General features: G+C 39.0%; 2 protein-coding genes across 5 annotated transcripts in view; one reads left to right on the top strand and one right to left on the bottom strand.

Annotated features, from left to right (window-relative positions):
* TFB1M (transcription factor B1, mitochondrial) overlaps positions 1-6991 on the top strand; it is a 29446-nt gene extending 22455 nt beyond the window's left edge. For all 3 annotated transcript variants that reach the window (XM_065834593.2, XM_065834591.2, XM_065834592.2), the window contains exons 7-8: positions 2870-2997; positions 5914-6991. In XM_065834593.2, coding sequence (XP_065690665.2) covers positions 2870-2997; positions 5914-6169 — 384 coding nt within the window. In that variant the 3' untranslated portion in view covers positions 6170-6991. The remainder of the gene's footprint in view (positions 1-2869; positions 2998-5913) is intronic.
* Positions 6809-12869, bottom strand: part of TIAM2 (TIAM Rac1 associated GEF 2) — an 88389-nt gene continuing 82328 nt past the window's right edge. For both annotated transcript variants that reach the window (XM_071806439.1, XM_065834589.2), the window contains 5 exons: positions 11328-11386; positions 10390-10495; positions 9567-9654; positions 8857-9011; positions 6809-8008 (listed from right to left, as the gene is read on the bottom strand). In XM_071806439.1, the coding sequence (XP_071662540.1) occupies positions 7368-8008; positions 8857-9011; positions 9567-9654; positions 10390-10495; positions 11328-11386 (1049 nt within the window). In that variant the 3' untranslated portion in view covers positions 6809-7367. The remainder of the gene's footprint in view (positions 8009-8856; positions 9012-9566; positions 9655-10389; positions 10496-11327; positions 11387-12869) is intronic.

The raw sequence follows: 12869 nt of genomic DNA, 5'->3' as shown, positions 1-12869 counted from the left end.
AAATGAAACCCTCTCATCAGAACAGCAGTCTGACAAGACACACATATCTGGTGTCAGACCTAACATTTGTCTGTAGTAGACAAAGTGCTGGTACTGAACACTGGGTTGCTGAAAGTGCTGGCTTAGAACCGTCTTAGTAGGATCTCAAGCAGTATGTTTTAATGAAGTTGTAATATGTTCCACTTAGGTTGTAGTTCCCTGTGAGTAAATTACAGCTTGAAAAAGGGTACATGGGTTTGCTTTTAATACAGCCCTGTCACAAGATATGTGTATTGCCCGTCATGAGATCTTTATTGTCAACAATTAGTTAAAGTTGTCTCATTTAGCTTATTCTGATTTAGAGTGTTGATTTCATCAGCCAGGCAGCAGAACACTCTGAATTAAATTGTATTCTGTCTTGTGTTCCTCCTACCCTCCCAGAGCATAAACCTTCATTGTACAGACACACTAAAACAGCAAGGGGTGAATAATTGCTGTAGTATTGACAGTTCAGGATATATCAGTTGAACAATTTTCATATTAATTATTTTGTAAGAATTGAGTATTATTTTGTAAATATTTCTAACATAGCTGGTGAGGGGGAAAGAGAGTGCTACTGATAACATTATCAGCAAATTAAGTTGTGTGTTTTAAGTGCTCTCGTGTACTCTATTTGCTTTCATAATTCTACTCTATTTTATGCATATTAAAAAGGTTAGGGAAAAATAGCATGTATCATTTTAAAGGAGCGGTCAATTACAAGTGAAAAGCTTTCTCCTGTATCTGTTGCTATAGTAACCAGGCAGCTTTCCTGGGGTCCAAAGAAAACAGCGTCTGCAATGGAACAAATGCTGAGAAGTGCTGTGTTTTGTTTCAGAAGCAGAAATTATTACCCACTGGCCTTGAGATTGCAAATTGGGCTGTTTTTCTCTTAAACTGTACGCTGTGTCTAGATTGAGTTCTTTTTTTCTTTTCCTTCAGAAAACTTTGTTTCTGTGCAAGGAGCTGGTTGGTCACATGAAGTATGTATTTGCCCTGTTCAAAAAGATAAATTTTTCTGACACTGGATGAGAACGAAAGTTTTTGCTGTGTTCCTATAGTCTTCCTGACAGGTAACAGCAACCTGTGTCAAAGGTAGAAGCTGTTAACACTTGAGAAATTCAGAAACTGCTTTGGAAAATATATTTACGTGCCTTTCACAGCAGATTACGTATGTCAAGTTTTCTTTGTTACCTCATTTTTAAATAAGACTCTAGCTTTCAGAAAAGGTAGAAAAGCAGGCAGAAAACGCTATTTGTAACATATAGTTGTGATCAGCGGTGCCAATACTGGAAACCTGTTGTGTTTCTTTTTTTTTTTTTGCATCAACACCACTAATCAGAATTTCCTATCTATCTCTAGCCAGTGTTTGCATTCAGTGTTGTAAGTTCTGTCTACATAAAAAACTTAGGTTGTTAAGAGTGTCATAATTTCTGTTGAATATAGCACTTCTGCTGTTGAAGCAGTTGTACTGGAGCGTTTGCTTGACAACTGAGCTGTTCCCATTGCAAGTACAGCGTGGATGGATGGCAACTTTGTGCCAGAGGAGTATGTCCACATCAGAGTTTACTATAATTTAACTGATTGAAAAAAACAAAAACAAACCAGAAACTTAGAAAAGTTTGGGTTAAAGCAGTGGAAAAACCCCTCTCATTTTTTGAATACTCTCTTCCTATGGGTTTTCTCAAAGAACTGGTATATTGCGAGTGTGCCTAGAATAGAAGCTGTTCTTTGGTCTTAGCATGTCTTTTATTTCAGCCAGAAGTAGCACTTCTTCAGTTGAATGTCACATAGAATCTCTTCTGTTAATGCCAATATTGACTTCCAGACCTTTTAAAAAGATGGTTGGTTATCCATTGTGTGGACATTTTCAATAAGACGCTGTGCTCCTTCACAGAAATTGTTCATGTTTATTGTTGTTAATATCTAGTTTGGCAGATGAACTGCTTTATTTGATGTTGTGCAGAACTGAATTTTTAGCCCAGCCTGCATTTTGCAATACAGAAGTCTGAATTCAGGCCATTACTATATAATACAATATCTCTATAATTGCATTTTGGGCGTTTTATGTATCTATATGTGTATACTGAAGGGAGAAGATTATTTCACTCTCTCTTCAGATACAGGGAAAGTGACTGTTCTGTGAACCAAGCTGATTTTACCTCTAAAAGAGTAAAACAAGCTTGGAAAAAAAATTGTAGAGTCATTCAGATATAATTTTGGTTGAACTGTGATACACGGTGTAAATACAGAGTTGAACGGTCAATTAAACTGAACACAAACTTATTTCTACCCGCCATTCCTTTAAATAGACTAGAATTTTAAAATCTTAATATGTAGAAAAAAAGTAATTCCTTGGCTACCATTTTAGAAAAGCCCTAGAGCAACAGAAAACAGACAGGGAATGGGTTTGATTTCCAATTATAATACCAATTTTCTCCAACTGCCCTTCAGCCTGTATATCAAATATTGTCTAATTTGTGTATCATGTCAGAATTGTCTTGTGGAAGGATCTGAAGAAAGAAGTGCTAATTACTTCACAGATTACATGGAAGTTGTTCTAGATGGAGGAAGTGCCATGGGGGAAAAAAGTAACTAAGTACTAATGGCATGTGAACTGATTGGAAATATGTAGATAACAAAGACAAGCTAAAATTCTGTAGGGCCTTAGAAAGTTAAGCCAAATGTTTTTATTCAAATACTATGACATTAGTTACTGCTCAGCTATGTTACCTGTCTCAATAGTGTCTTCCTATGATCTGGCAGTTTCCTGATGTCTAACTGGTTAGCTTAGAAATAATGTGTCTTAGAGGAATATATCTACTCAAATTTATCATTCTTTTCCCTATAGGTGGATGTGGCTGTGGTACATTTTACTCCATTGGTGCAACCGAAGATACAGCAGCCATTTGAGCTAGTAGAAAAAGTGGTTCGAAGTGTTTTTCAATTTAGAAGAAAATACTGCTTCCGCGGACTCGAGTAAGGATCTTTATTGAAAAATTCTCAAATCCTGTTTCTGTAAAAGCATCGGCTACTAAATCAGTTGACAAACACTTGTAGCTATGCATTTGATTTTATTCCTCCCTTCTTAAGTTTGTCATCATAGTTCATCAGATCTTTCCATTTCAGACTAGTTTCTGGAGGCAAAACTAGGAATTGAAGCTCTTTCTGCTGCAATTGTATATTAATTATCATGCATTTTTGTTAGAGCAGTTGAAGCTGTTAAAATTGCTAGCATAAATTGGTGAGCTTTCCGATAACTTGTCTACCTCAGAAACAAAACAAACAAAAAACCCCACCAGCCACAAAAATGACAGCATTTGTTGGTTGAGTAAAAATCAAAGTTTCAAAATTCAGAAACAAAGATGGCAGTGAGAGGAGGGAGGATGTCGTCTGTGGGCAATTTTACTTACTTGGGGATAATTTCAAAAGGTCAAATTCTTGTTTCTGTGCTTGACCTCTTACAGAGTACTTACTGACTCTTTAAAAAAAATCCCCATGTCTTACTGAGGGAGTTTATTAGGTTCTCTAACTGAGACAAGAAACCTGCAGGCTGTTCTCCAAGGATCCTGTTTGTTAGAACTCCAGCGTGGCCACATGCCTGAGCTGGTGTGGGGAACCCCACCCAGCATTCAGCACTGTAGAGCAGGTGACGGAGCTGCAGTGAGGACTGGAGGCACACGGTGGCTGCTCCCACTCCGGCTAGCGGAATATTGCTGGGCACAGTTTTGGCCGTGATGCAGGCCAGAATGAGGGTCGATGCCACCTTGCTGAACTACAAGCCTTATGTGTCACTCTTTTAAAGGTGACCAAAGAATCTTGCTTCTAGTTTGGGGTGTTTTTTGCTTGAAGCAGTGAATGGCATTAATGTTTGGGATGCACGCATTTGACCTAATTTTTTGCCTGTGTTAAGGTTAGAGTATGCATTTGGAGGTGGTTGGACAATGAGGTTTGTATTTGAATCATGGAGTTGTTTGTTTTTTCTTTTTTTTTTTTTTGAGAAAGAACAGCTGACAATATAAGCAGAAGGTACATGCAAGCAGCATGTCAATGTTACATAGAATATTTTTGCTATAGTTTAAAAAAAAAAACCCAAACACGCGACTATTGAGATTGTGTAATCTGAAATTGGTACTTGAGGTAAGGAGGGGGAATCTGAACTTCTGGACCTCATATATCCCCTAGCAGCTTATCATACTTTAGCCCAATTGTGTAGCTAAGAAACAAAATCCTCTTATTCTTTAGCTGACTTGGGGAAAAAAAAAAAAAAAAAGGCAAATTTTGGTATATAATAAGACTACAAAGCCTGTTACAAGTTATCTATCTGTCTATTGCATATACTGTGTAAAAACAAAGTAATAAACAGTTTATATTGGTATGTAAATTCTGGGATCTGAGAGACATGGCATAGACGGTTAAACTGTTACATCCATGAAGAAAAAATTTTCGTTTGAGTATTTCTTCATGTACATTTGTAAGATGGTTTAATAATCTGTATATAAAAGGTGATTAAACATTTTTGGCTCCAGGTACATCTTTTAACTACCAAATCAAATGAGAGACTAACTTAGGGAGGTATATGAAAATCAGGATTCATAGAATCATTTTGGTTGGAAAAGACCTTTAAGATCATCAAGTCCAACCATTAACCTAACATTGCCCACCTCTGAACCATGTCCCTATGAACCTCATCTGCGGGTCTTTTAAATGCCTCCAGGGAGGGTGACTCAACCACTTCCCTGGGCAGCCTGTTCCAATGCCTGAGAAACTTGAGCTGATTTAACCTTGCTGACCTAGATGCTGAACTAATGGGGACATTTTTGACCAAGGCTTGGAGTAGCACACACTTAAAACTAGGCTCTTCCCAGAAATTCCATCCTTCTCTTGTCATTTCAAACCTTTTCTTAACTTGGTGTTCTGTCAGTCCATCATGAGCCAACTATCACTTATACAAAGCCTTTTGACACGCTTGTCTGGCTGACCTGCAAAAGACAGCTGAGGTGGCTGTGTTACTGTATTAGCTGCACAGCCTTTTTAGGTCTTTCTTACGTATGTATGACAGAGGCAGATATTAATAATTTGAAAACTGAGACACGCACATCAACCATGTGCAAATTTTCTGCCTTTCTGCCCTGTTGTACACTGAGAGCTGCTAATAAGAGCTAGTCCTTTCAATAGTTTGCACTTTGTAGTATGCATTTTTGTGAGATGTTCAAAATCACTTGAATTAATTAAAATTTGGGGACCTTGTGAGAAAGAGCTGCTAACACATCTGACCACAGAGTGAATGAACTGGTTTGACTATCTTATAAACAGTGACAGAGCAGAAATGAAAATCTAGGACTCCTAGCACATTCTCCAAGTTCTAAATATTAAAAAGTGCATGATAATTAACTATTCCTTTCCTCTTTCTTGGCTTTTTTTTCTGGCAGTGGAGTTATGGTATTAATGACAAGTGATAACAGTATCTTTCCCAGTGGGATGAAACACTTTGCCTGAAAGTGAGTCATATGGTTTGGATCTGATCTGTTTTGCAGAGTTTAATTTGTTGTTGCTCACCAAATATGAGGCTAAATCTAAGCAGGCTCTGTGACTGTTATCCATACCCGTACTCTTTTTAATGTTAGCAAACACAAACATATGTACATATCTTTAATGTACAATGTATGTATATGCTTTACTATGTTGTTATAATTTGCATTTGCACAAAAAGGGCCCTTATATGTTTCCATTTACTTCTATAGTGAGCAATATTAAGAGTGCCAGAGCTAAAATAATGGCATGCTTAATAGTAAGCCTCTATTAAGTAAAATCCTAAGAGGACTTTGTTACTCTTAAGGGAAACTGAATTGTGTTTGAATCTGTATCTTCTGTATCTTCTCCCGCACCTTTTAGGACCTTGTTTCCTCAAGATGGACGTTTGAAAAGAACAGAACAGCTGATGATGACAGCAAATGTTGATCCAACTCTGCGTCCTTTTCAGCTCTCCATGTCACAGTTTAGAAATCTGTGTGATACATATAGGAAAATGTGCGATGAAGACCCAAGCCTTTTTGCATACAGTTACAGAGAAGAACTAAAGCAAAACAAGAAGATGAGGATTTTACTAAAAAATCAGCCTGAACAGACTGAAAAGGAAAATCAACTGTAATTGTAACAGGCTGAATTTCTTTTTGTTGTATTAACTCCTGAGGCTGACATATTTGTATGGTGGTGCAGGTATGGAAGAAATACTTTTGAGAAAGTGGTGCGGAGAGAGGGCTTTCCCATTTTATTTTTTCATCCCATTTAGCTGTAGACAAAAGTGATATGACCATCCAGTTACAAGGTGCCTACAGGTTTCTTTACTTCAGGGGAAGGGCTAGGACACATACCAAGAACAAGGTATGTTGTAAGACATGTAATTAAGTTGAGATACGTCTGAAATTGAATTTTGTATGAATGAAAGTGCATTACTGAAATATAAGAAAAAATACTTTTCATACTTCAGGGGTTTTGTGCTCTGTTGATCCTAGAACATCCTACTGTGCAGAGTAATTTAAAAAAACACAAGCCAAAACTCTTGTATAAATATACGCAAGTGGCTGACTTAAAGGAGGATGAAGTGTGCAGATGACTTCAAGGTCTGCTTATGCTCTTCTCATTTACACAAAAACAAAGAATTTGGGATTTAAAGCTCCAACTAGAGAAAAGCAGCATGATTAAAAAGAAGAAAACATGGCTAAGTACAATACTTGTCTTTTACTGTACAGGCTGGTAGAGAAAATAAAAAATACAGTCAAATAAAAGATTACAGGCCAAGCTTTGGTTTTGTATTTACACATATGTATAAAGTATAAACAGCATCTTGAAACTTACAAAATTGAAACTTCTGCACTATTGTGCACTAAACCACATTAAAATAACTTACTTCTGCTTTAAATAAAGCAAAAAATGAAAACCAAAGAAATAAAATGCCCAAGGTATTGAAAAATTCATTTTGCAATGCTACTTTCCATTGTAATCCCCCCTGCCACTCAGTAGCACCTTTTCCACATTACTTAAAATCTAACGAGGCCATCCTTCCCTTCCCCTCCCCTCCCCAAGAATACTACATCATCTTAATAACTGCCTGAAAGGGATGAACTAATTTACAGACCTTGGCAAACTTAAATCTATTTTTGATCCACAATAAATTAAAATAACTTAAGAATCCTTTACAGCTGTTTTTGTGGAAAAATGTATTAGTGCACAAAATCAGATAGTAGTTTTCTTGCAACTTCCATGAATTTACGAGTTTTAAAGCAAAATAAGTTGGTTGACTTTTATGTGGACTTCAAATGAATATTTTAAATATAGTGCTCAGAAAGCTAGGATTTCCCATGCCTCTCCACAGCTTCATAAAAACAGTCCTCATTAACTACAGATGTTAAACTCTGGACGCTAAATTCTCTCTCTAAAATTGAGTTCAGATCCAGGTTTGCATTATCAGAGTGACTGTCAAGGGATTGGTGACGCTCCTGCATTGCCATTAAAGTTCCTCTGTTACGCTTCGTGCTGTTCACTTTTCTCTTCACTGGGCAGAAATGGCCACGCACCAGCTTGGGATGCTCTCCTGTGTCAAAGCCATCTCCTTCCTCATTCTCAGCAGCCTGATCCCGTTCAGAGTCAGTACTCGGTTCCTCAGAGATCTTCAGCCGTTGGAACTGGATTTCAATGTCTTTTGTAGGGCTGCCCTTCTTTGGGCTCTGATAGTCATCATCATCATCGTCGCTGAGAATATCAGATTCTTTGACAAGAACATTGGAAAAGTCGGATGCACAGCTCTGGGTGTGTTTATCGGGAGATAAATTTTTGGGCTCCTGGATGCTCTCAGCGGTGTGGCAGCTGCTGCTCTGAGTGCTGCTGCTCAGGCTGCACTCGTCTGAGTCCTGGAAGGTGCCTTTCCCCGGGTCACCGTTCCACTCACCACTGGATGAATTCTTCATTACCTTCAAGGACCGCGTGGAAGCTGTGCAGAGGAAAAAGGGGGTTTTATTTTTTCAGGAAAACATGAGCTGCTTATACTGTCTGTCTCAATAGCTCACTTATAAATTACAGTGTACGTAGTCTCATTTGATAATCATCCAAGGTCAGATGTGTTAGCATTCTGATCCCATGTCAGAGTTTTCATTCCATCTACCCTGGGGCTATATGCGTGCCTTCATGTGTAATATATACATCAAAAATTGTGGTAATGATTTACACACACCACAGGAAAGCAAGACTGATTCAGGCACCTCAAGCACTGGAGGGCCAGGTTGGAGGCATGAGTTGAATCATCCTGGTTTCTGTGATGTTAGTGGGAATTTCCAGACAACTGATCAGATGGAGAAGTTGAAATACTAATAGCTACTCATTTATCTAAAATGTCTGAAGCTTGTGCTTAATTAGGGTGTCTGCTGGGATGCAGATTTAGTGCCTTAAAAGCAGCAGAACCCCTGCCTTTTGCCAGTTGTTTTAGCTTTAATTTTACTAGGGCTGAGTTACTAAAGGGAACTGAGAGGCCAGAACACTAATACTGCATGCCAAAGGGAGTCTGTTTCTTCCCAGCAAAATTAATTTGGGCCTTATTAAGTCTGCTCTTAAGAGAGCTAATGGCACAGCGAATGTGAGAATACAGTGTGTGGGGATGGAATATCTCTTCTAGCCCTTGTCATAACACCAGTTGTGGGGAAACTCTGCCACCTTACCACCCCCTCAAAAAAAAAGGGATGTGTGGATCTGGCACACGACACACTAGTCATGGTAATAATTGCAAAGCTTCTGCCAGCTCTGGAGTCCAGACTCCATTTTTCACTTTGAGAACATGTTTCTTACCCAGTTTGGCTGTTGCAGGTACACGGTTCTTGAGTGGGACAAGACGATCTTTACATGATTTTTCCAGCGGTAGCTCACATTTTATGTGACGTCTGAAATTCTCCCGCAAAATAGAGCGGATCACCTTCACTATGTTAGTCTTGTTCTCACAGTCACTGCAAGTTTGAGAAAACAGATAACCTAACTTTCCCCTCTGAAGGAAGACACCATTGGGATAAAATCTGGACCATTCCCTTCTGCTGCTGTGTTTTAGTGCAGTATTCTATTTCTCAGTAAATGGCGTTAGTAGTGGTTTAGCAGCTATCATCCTCATGCGTTGTTAGGCATTTCATTTTCGTTTTGAGATCTTTGTTACTTCGTCTTAGAAAAATTGCCCGAAAGGTAATTTCTTTACCAAGTGATCACCACTTAAGTGATCTTTATCAGGAGGTAATTTCTGCTAACCAACTGAGAGTCTGATAAAATGAGTTACTTTGCCCGTATTGTACTGGAACTTATGATTGTATGTCTGCACAGATTTCTGATGTTGGGTCACTGTGCCAAATTCACTCCAATTTTAATTTGTTGTACTCTATGCAGTTAAACACTGGTGTAGTGCCTGGATTCAAAGAGTGACAGCCGCATTAGAAATGCTGATCACACGGGGGAAAATCTTTTTTTTTAGTTCCATTAACGTGATTTGTCAAGTAGAACCTCCACGTAAAGCTTACCTGCTACACAGCTGAAAAATTGTTTCCGGCCTGCCTTCCAGTTCTGACTTTGTGTGAATCAGTTCCCAGATACAGCTGTTCTCTGTTCCTGTGCATGGAAAGAAACGTTATTTTTGTATATACTTCATAAAACTTTCAGCATTAGAGAGACCAGTGTAGAGCTCCTCTTCTTCTGAAGATATGGCTGGATCCACAGAAGATCTTGCCTGAGGTGGAACCCAGAGGAAAGACCCCTGAACACTCTTGTTATAGCAGCCTAGTGCTGCCTTTCATAAGTTGATCTTTGCTCTTGGAAAGTTGCTTTCTCTCATTGCTTCTCATTGCCTTCCAGCTTCTGAAGGCTTTCACCCAGGTGTCCAAAGCATTTGCTCTGAACACCTAGTGACCCTTCACAGTTGTTTATAGAACTCAACTCAAAGGGAAAACAAAACCACAGCCCTTTACTACCGGAAATTACACAGTCAGCTTTCCCACATTTGAAAACAAGCAATTGTCAGTACGCAGACAGCATAAGGGCATCACCAGGACATCAACCGTGGTCCATCATCCTGTCCATGGTGTCTTTTCATTGGGGATTTCCATTCTGTCATCCCTTAGCATCATGTTGCATCTTACTGAACTCACAGAAGAAGCCAAAATACCAAATCAATGAAGTCTGTTAATGTCTCAAGCTTGCACCCTCTGAGTGCAGAGACAACAATAGTTACTATTTTATCTACAACCTGCCTGTTTCCAGAGGCTGCAGAGAGACATATGGAAAAAGCAGCACGACAGAATCCCAGAAAAGTGTTCAATCCTGAAGTATTCAGTGCAAGGGGCTTACCTGCTGTGTTCCCCAGCCGAACTTGAAGAGCAGATAAAGGAATCAGCCAACGAAATTTAAATGGGTCCAAGTCGCCATAATTATGTGCAGCACGAACATTAGTAGGCTGCAAAAAGAAAAACAACAAGGATATTTCTAAGTAAGAGTAAAAAAAGTGGATTTTTTTTGAGTTACTCTTAAAAGACTTGCCTCTGAAGAGAAACTGAATTATTAGACTATTTCCTTCAATATCCTAGTATGTGCTTGTAAATGTAGTTGAAAAGGTGATAGACACAACCTTTTGAATTCGTAATTGCTTCAACTTTTAAAAGCACTTCTTTTTAATGGATAAAAATAATACTTTGCATATAAGTACTACTAAGGAACAAGTTTCCCATGAAGGAACCCGCAGACTGTTGATTAGCAGAATACATTAATCATGTAGCTGCTGCTGCTACTTTTAGAGCCCCTCCACCTGTTGTAAGCATGGGCCAGTACTTCACCGCTGGTACTCAGGATATACAACTTGCTACTTGACTCCAGCATTCCAGTTTTGGAAATGGGGATGGTGGAGCTTATGTTTATAATACCCCTTTTCTTTTCCTTCCAGGGTGATCAAGGGTCTGTAAATAGAGGTCTTTAACCAACATAACAAGGCCATTGTAAACACCATCTGAAAAAATCAATGATTCCTACACAGCAATGTTTCATATTCCACCTGACAGAACTGACATGGGGCTCACACAAAGAATATGCTGCTGCTTAATAAATAACAAAATATATTTATTGCTAGAGAGATGCTGAGCACTTGTTTCAGATGTGATGGCTGGAATTCCAGCCTAGCGAGGGAAGGTAGCATTTTGCTGCTGTCACTCCCCCTTCAACACCGGTATGGCCCATCTCACACTGCAGTTGGATCCTGTGTATAAATACCCACCACCTCCACTGACAGCACTTACCATTTTCTTTTTCAGTTTGTAGTTCTCCTTATACACCAGTATTACAGCCCTCTTAAAAACTAAAAAAGAAAAAGAATAAAACTGTTAATTACAGGTGTAACATTAAATGAAAATATTACATTGGAGAAGTTGATTGTTGTAGTCACAGGAATGTGGAGAATGAAATAAGCAAACTGACTGAAAAGCATTTGCCCTGTATTAAGGGTTTTTAATCTTACACTTGTTCATGCAATGGCAATATTTTTTTCTCAGATTTTGTTCTGAACATTTAGAATGAAGTCATTCTGAATCTTTATTCTGAAACTACCAGCAGCCTGTCTCCTGATATGTGAAGCAGTCTTCATGTAAGCAAATACAGCAGATGCAGATTAGATGTAAAAGTTCAGATTTTCTTTTTGTAATTGCTGAATGTTTTCAAGTGGAGTGAAGGGTCTATAGCAATAGGGGGCTGTGAAAAAGCACACAAAGCCTGTCATTCTTGCAGTTCAGCATTTGTGTAGTTGGAAACTCGAAAACACCTCTCTTCCTACTTTTCCATTTTCAGGAATTCTCTGGCTTCCACAATATCTAGCTGGAGTGGCTCACTAATGTTACCCAATCTTCCAGCTTCCAGGGAGGTGGGGACATGTTCTCTCTCATCTGTAAGGAGGAACAGAAACATGGGGGCATCGAAACGGCAGGTGAACTGAGCGATGACTCTGCAGAGCAGTCCTGGATTCCAGATCAAACTGCAGGGCAGTATAGCTCTATCCCTGCTCATGCATCCATGTTTCCTTCCAATGGACAGGAGGGGCACTGGTGTGCAGCTGAGTCTCAACCCTACATGGAGCCAGGATAAAGCCGTAGGGAGCACGGCATTTGCCCCAGCGCTTCCCCTGCTGGGAAGAGTCTGGCATGTGTGGATCCCTGCGGAGCTCATCTGAGGAACCTGGGAGGTAGCTCCTGTTGGTTCTTCAGTTAGAAGCAACCCCTCCCCTAACCTGTCATGCTTCCTGGAGAATGAGTGCAACAGCCCTGAGAAAGAGAAACTCGTCTCTCGTCAACCTGGGTTGTTCAGTAGGTGTTTATCCAATGACATTTTAAAGAAACATATTTTAAAGAAAAGGACAAGTTTCTAAGCTGTTTCACTGGAAGATTTAATTACTTAGGTAATTATTAAATGATTAATTGTATCTATACTATTAAATAAAACTGTTGGTTGTATGCTCTCATGTCCACATTCATTTCTCAGGTTAAAATAAACTGGATTGGAATTTCAATGCAGTAGCTGTAAAGCAGAGATTAGCCTAAATTCCCAAGAGTAGGAAAAAATCATCATTTCCTACCAGTCTCCTTGGAAAGCTTGGTTTAGCAGACTGTTCTAAATACAATATCACATCTTAAAAATCACTAATTTCCATAGTTTACATATAGGCAGGAGAGCAGCTGAGGTTGGCTCATGCAGCAAACAACAATGGCAAACAAATGAGGGGAAACATTTCACTTCTCGTATTATAGAATATAACAATGTATTTTTTCAGATATAAGTCTACCCTGGATACC

The sequence above is a fragment of the Patagioenas fasciata genome, chromosome 3, assembly GCF_037038585.1.
Source record: "Patagioenas fasciata isolate bPatFas1 chromosome 3, bPatFas1.hap1, whole genome shotgun sequence".
Classification (NCBI taxonomy): Eukaryota; Metazoa; Chordata; class Aves; order Columbiformes; family Columbidae; genus Patagioenas; species Patagioenas fasciata.
The sequence above is the reverse complement of the archived record's forward strand: the minus strand, read 5'-3'. Positions and strand labels throughout refer to the sequence as shown.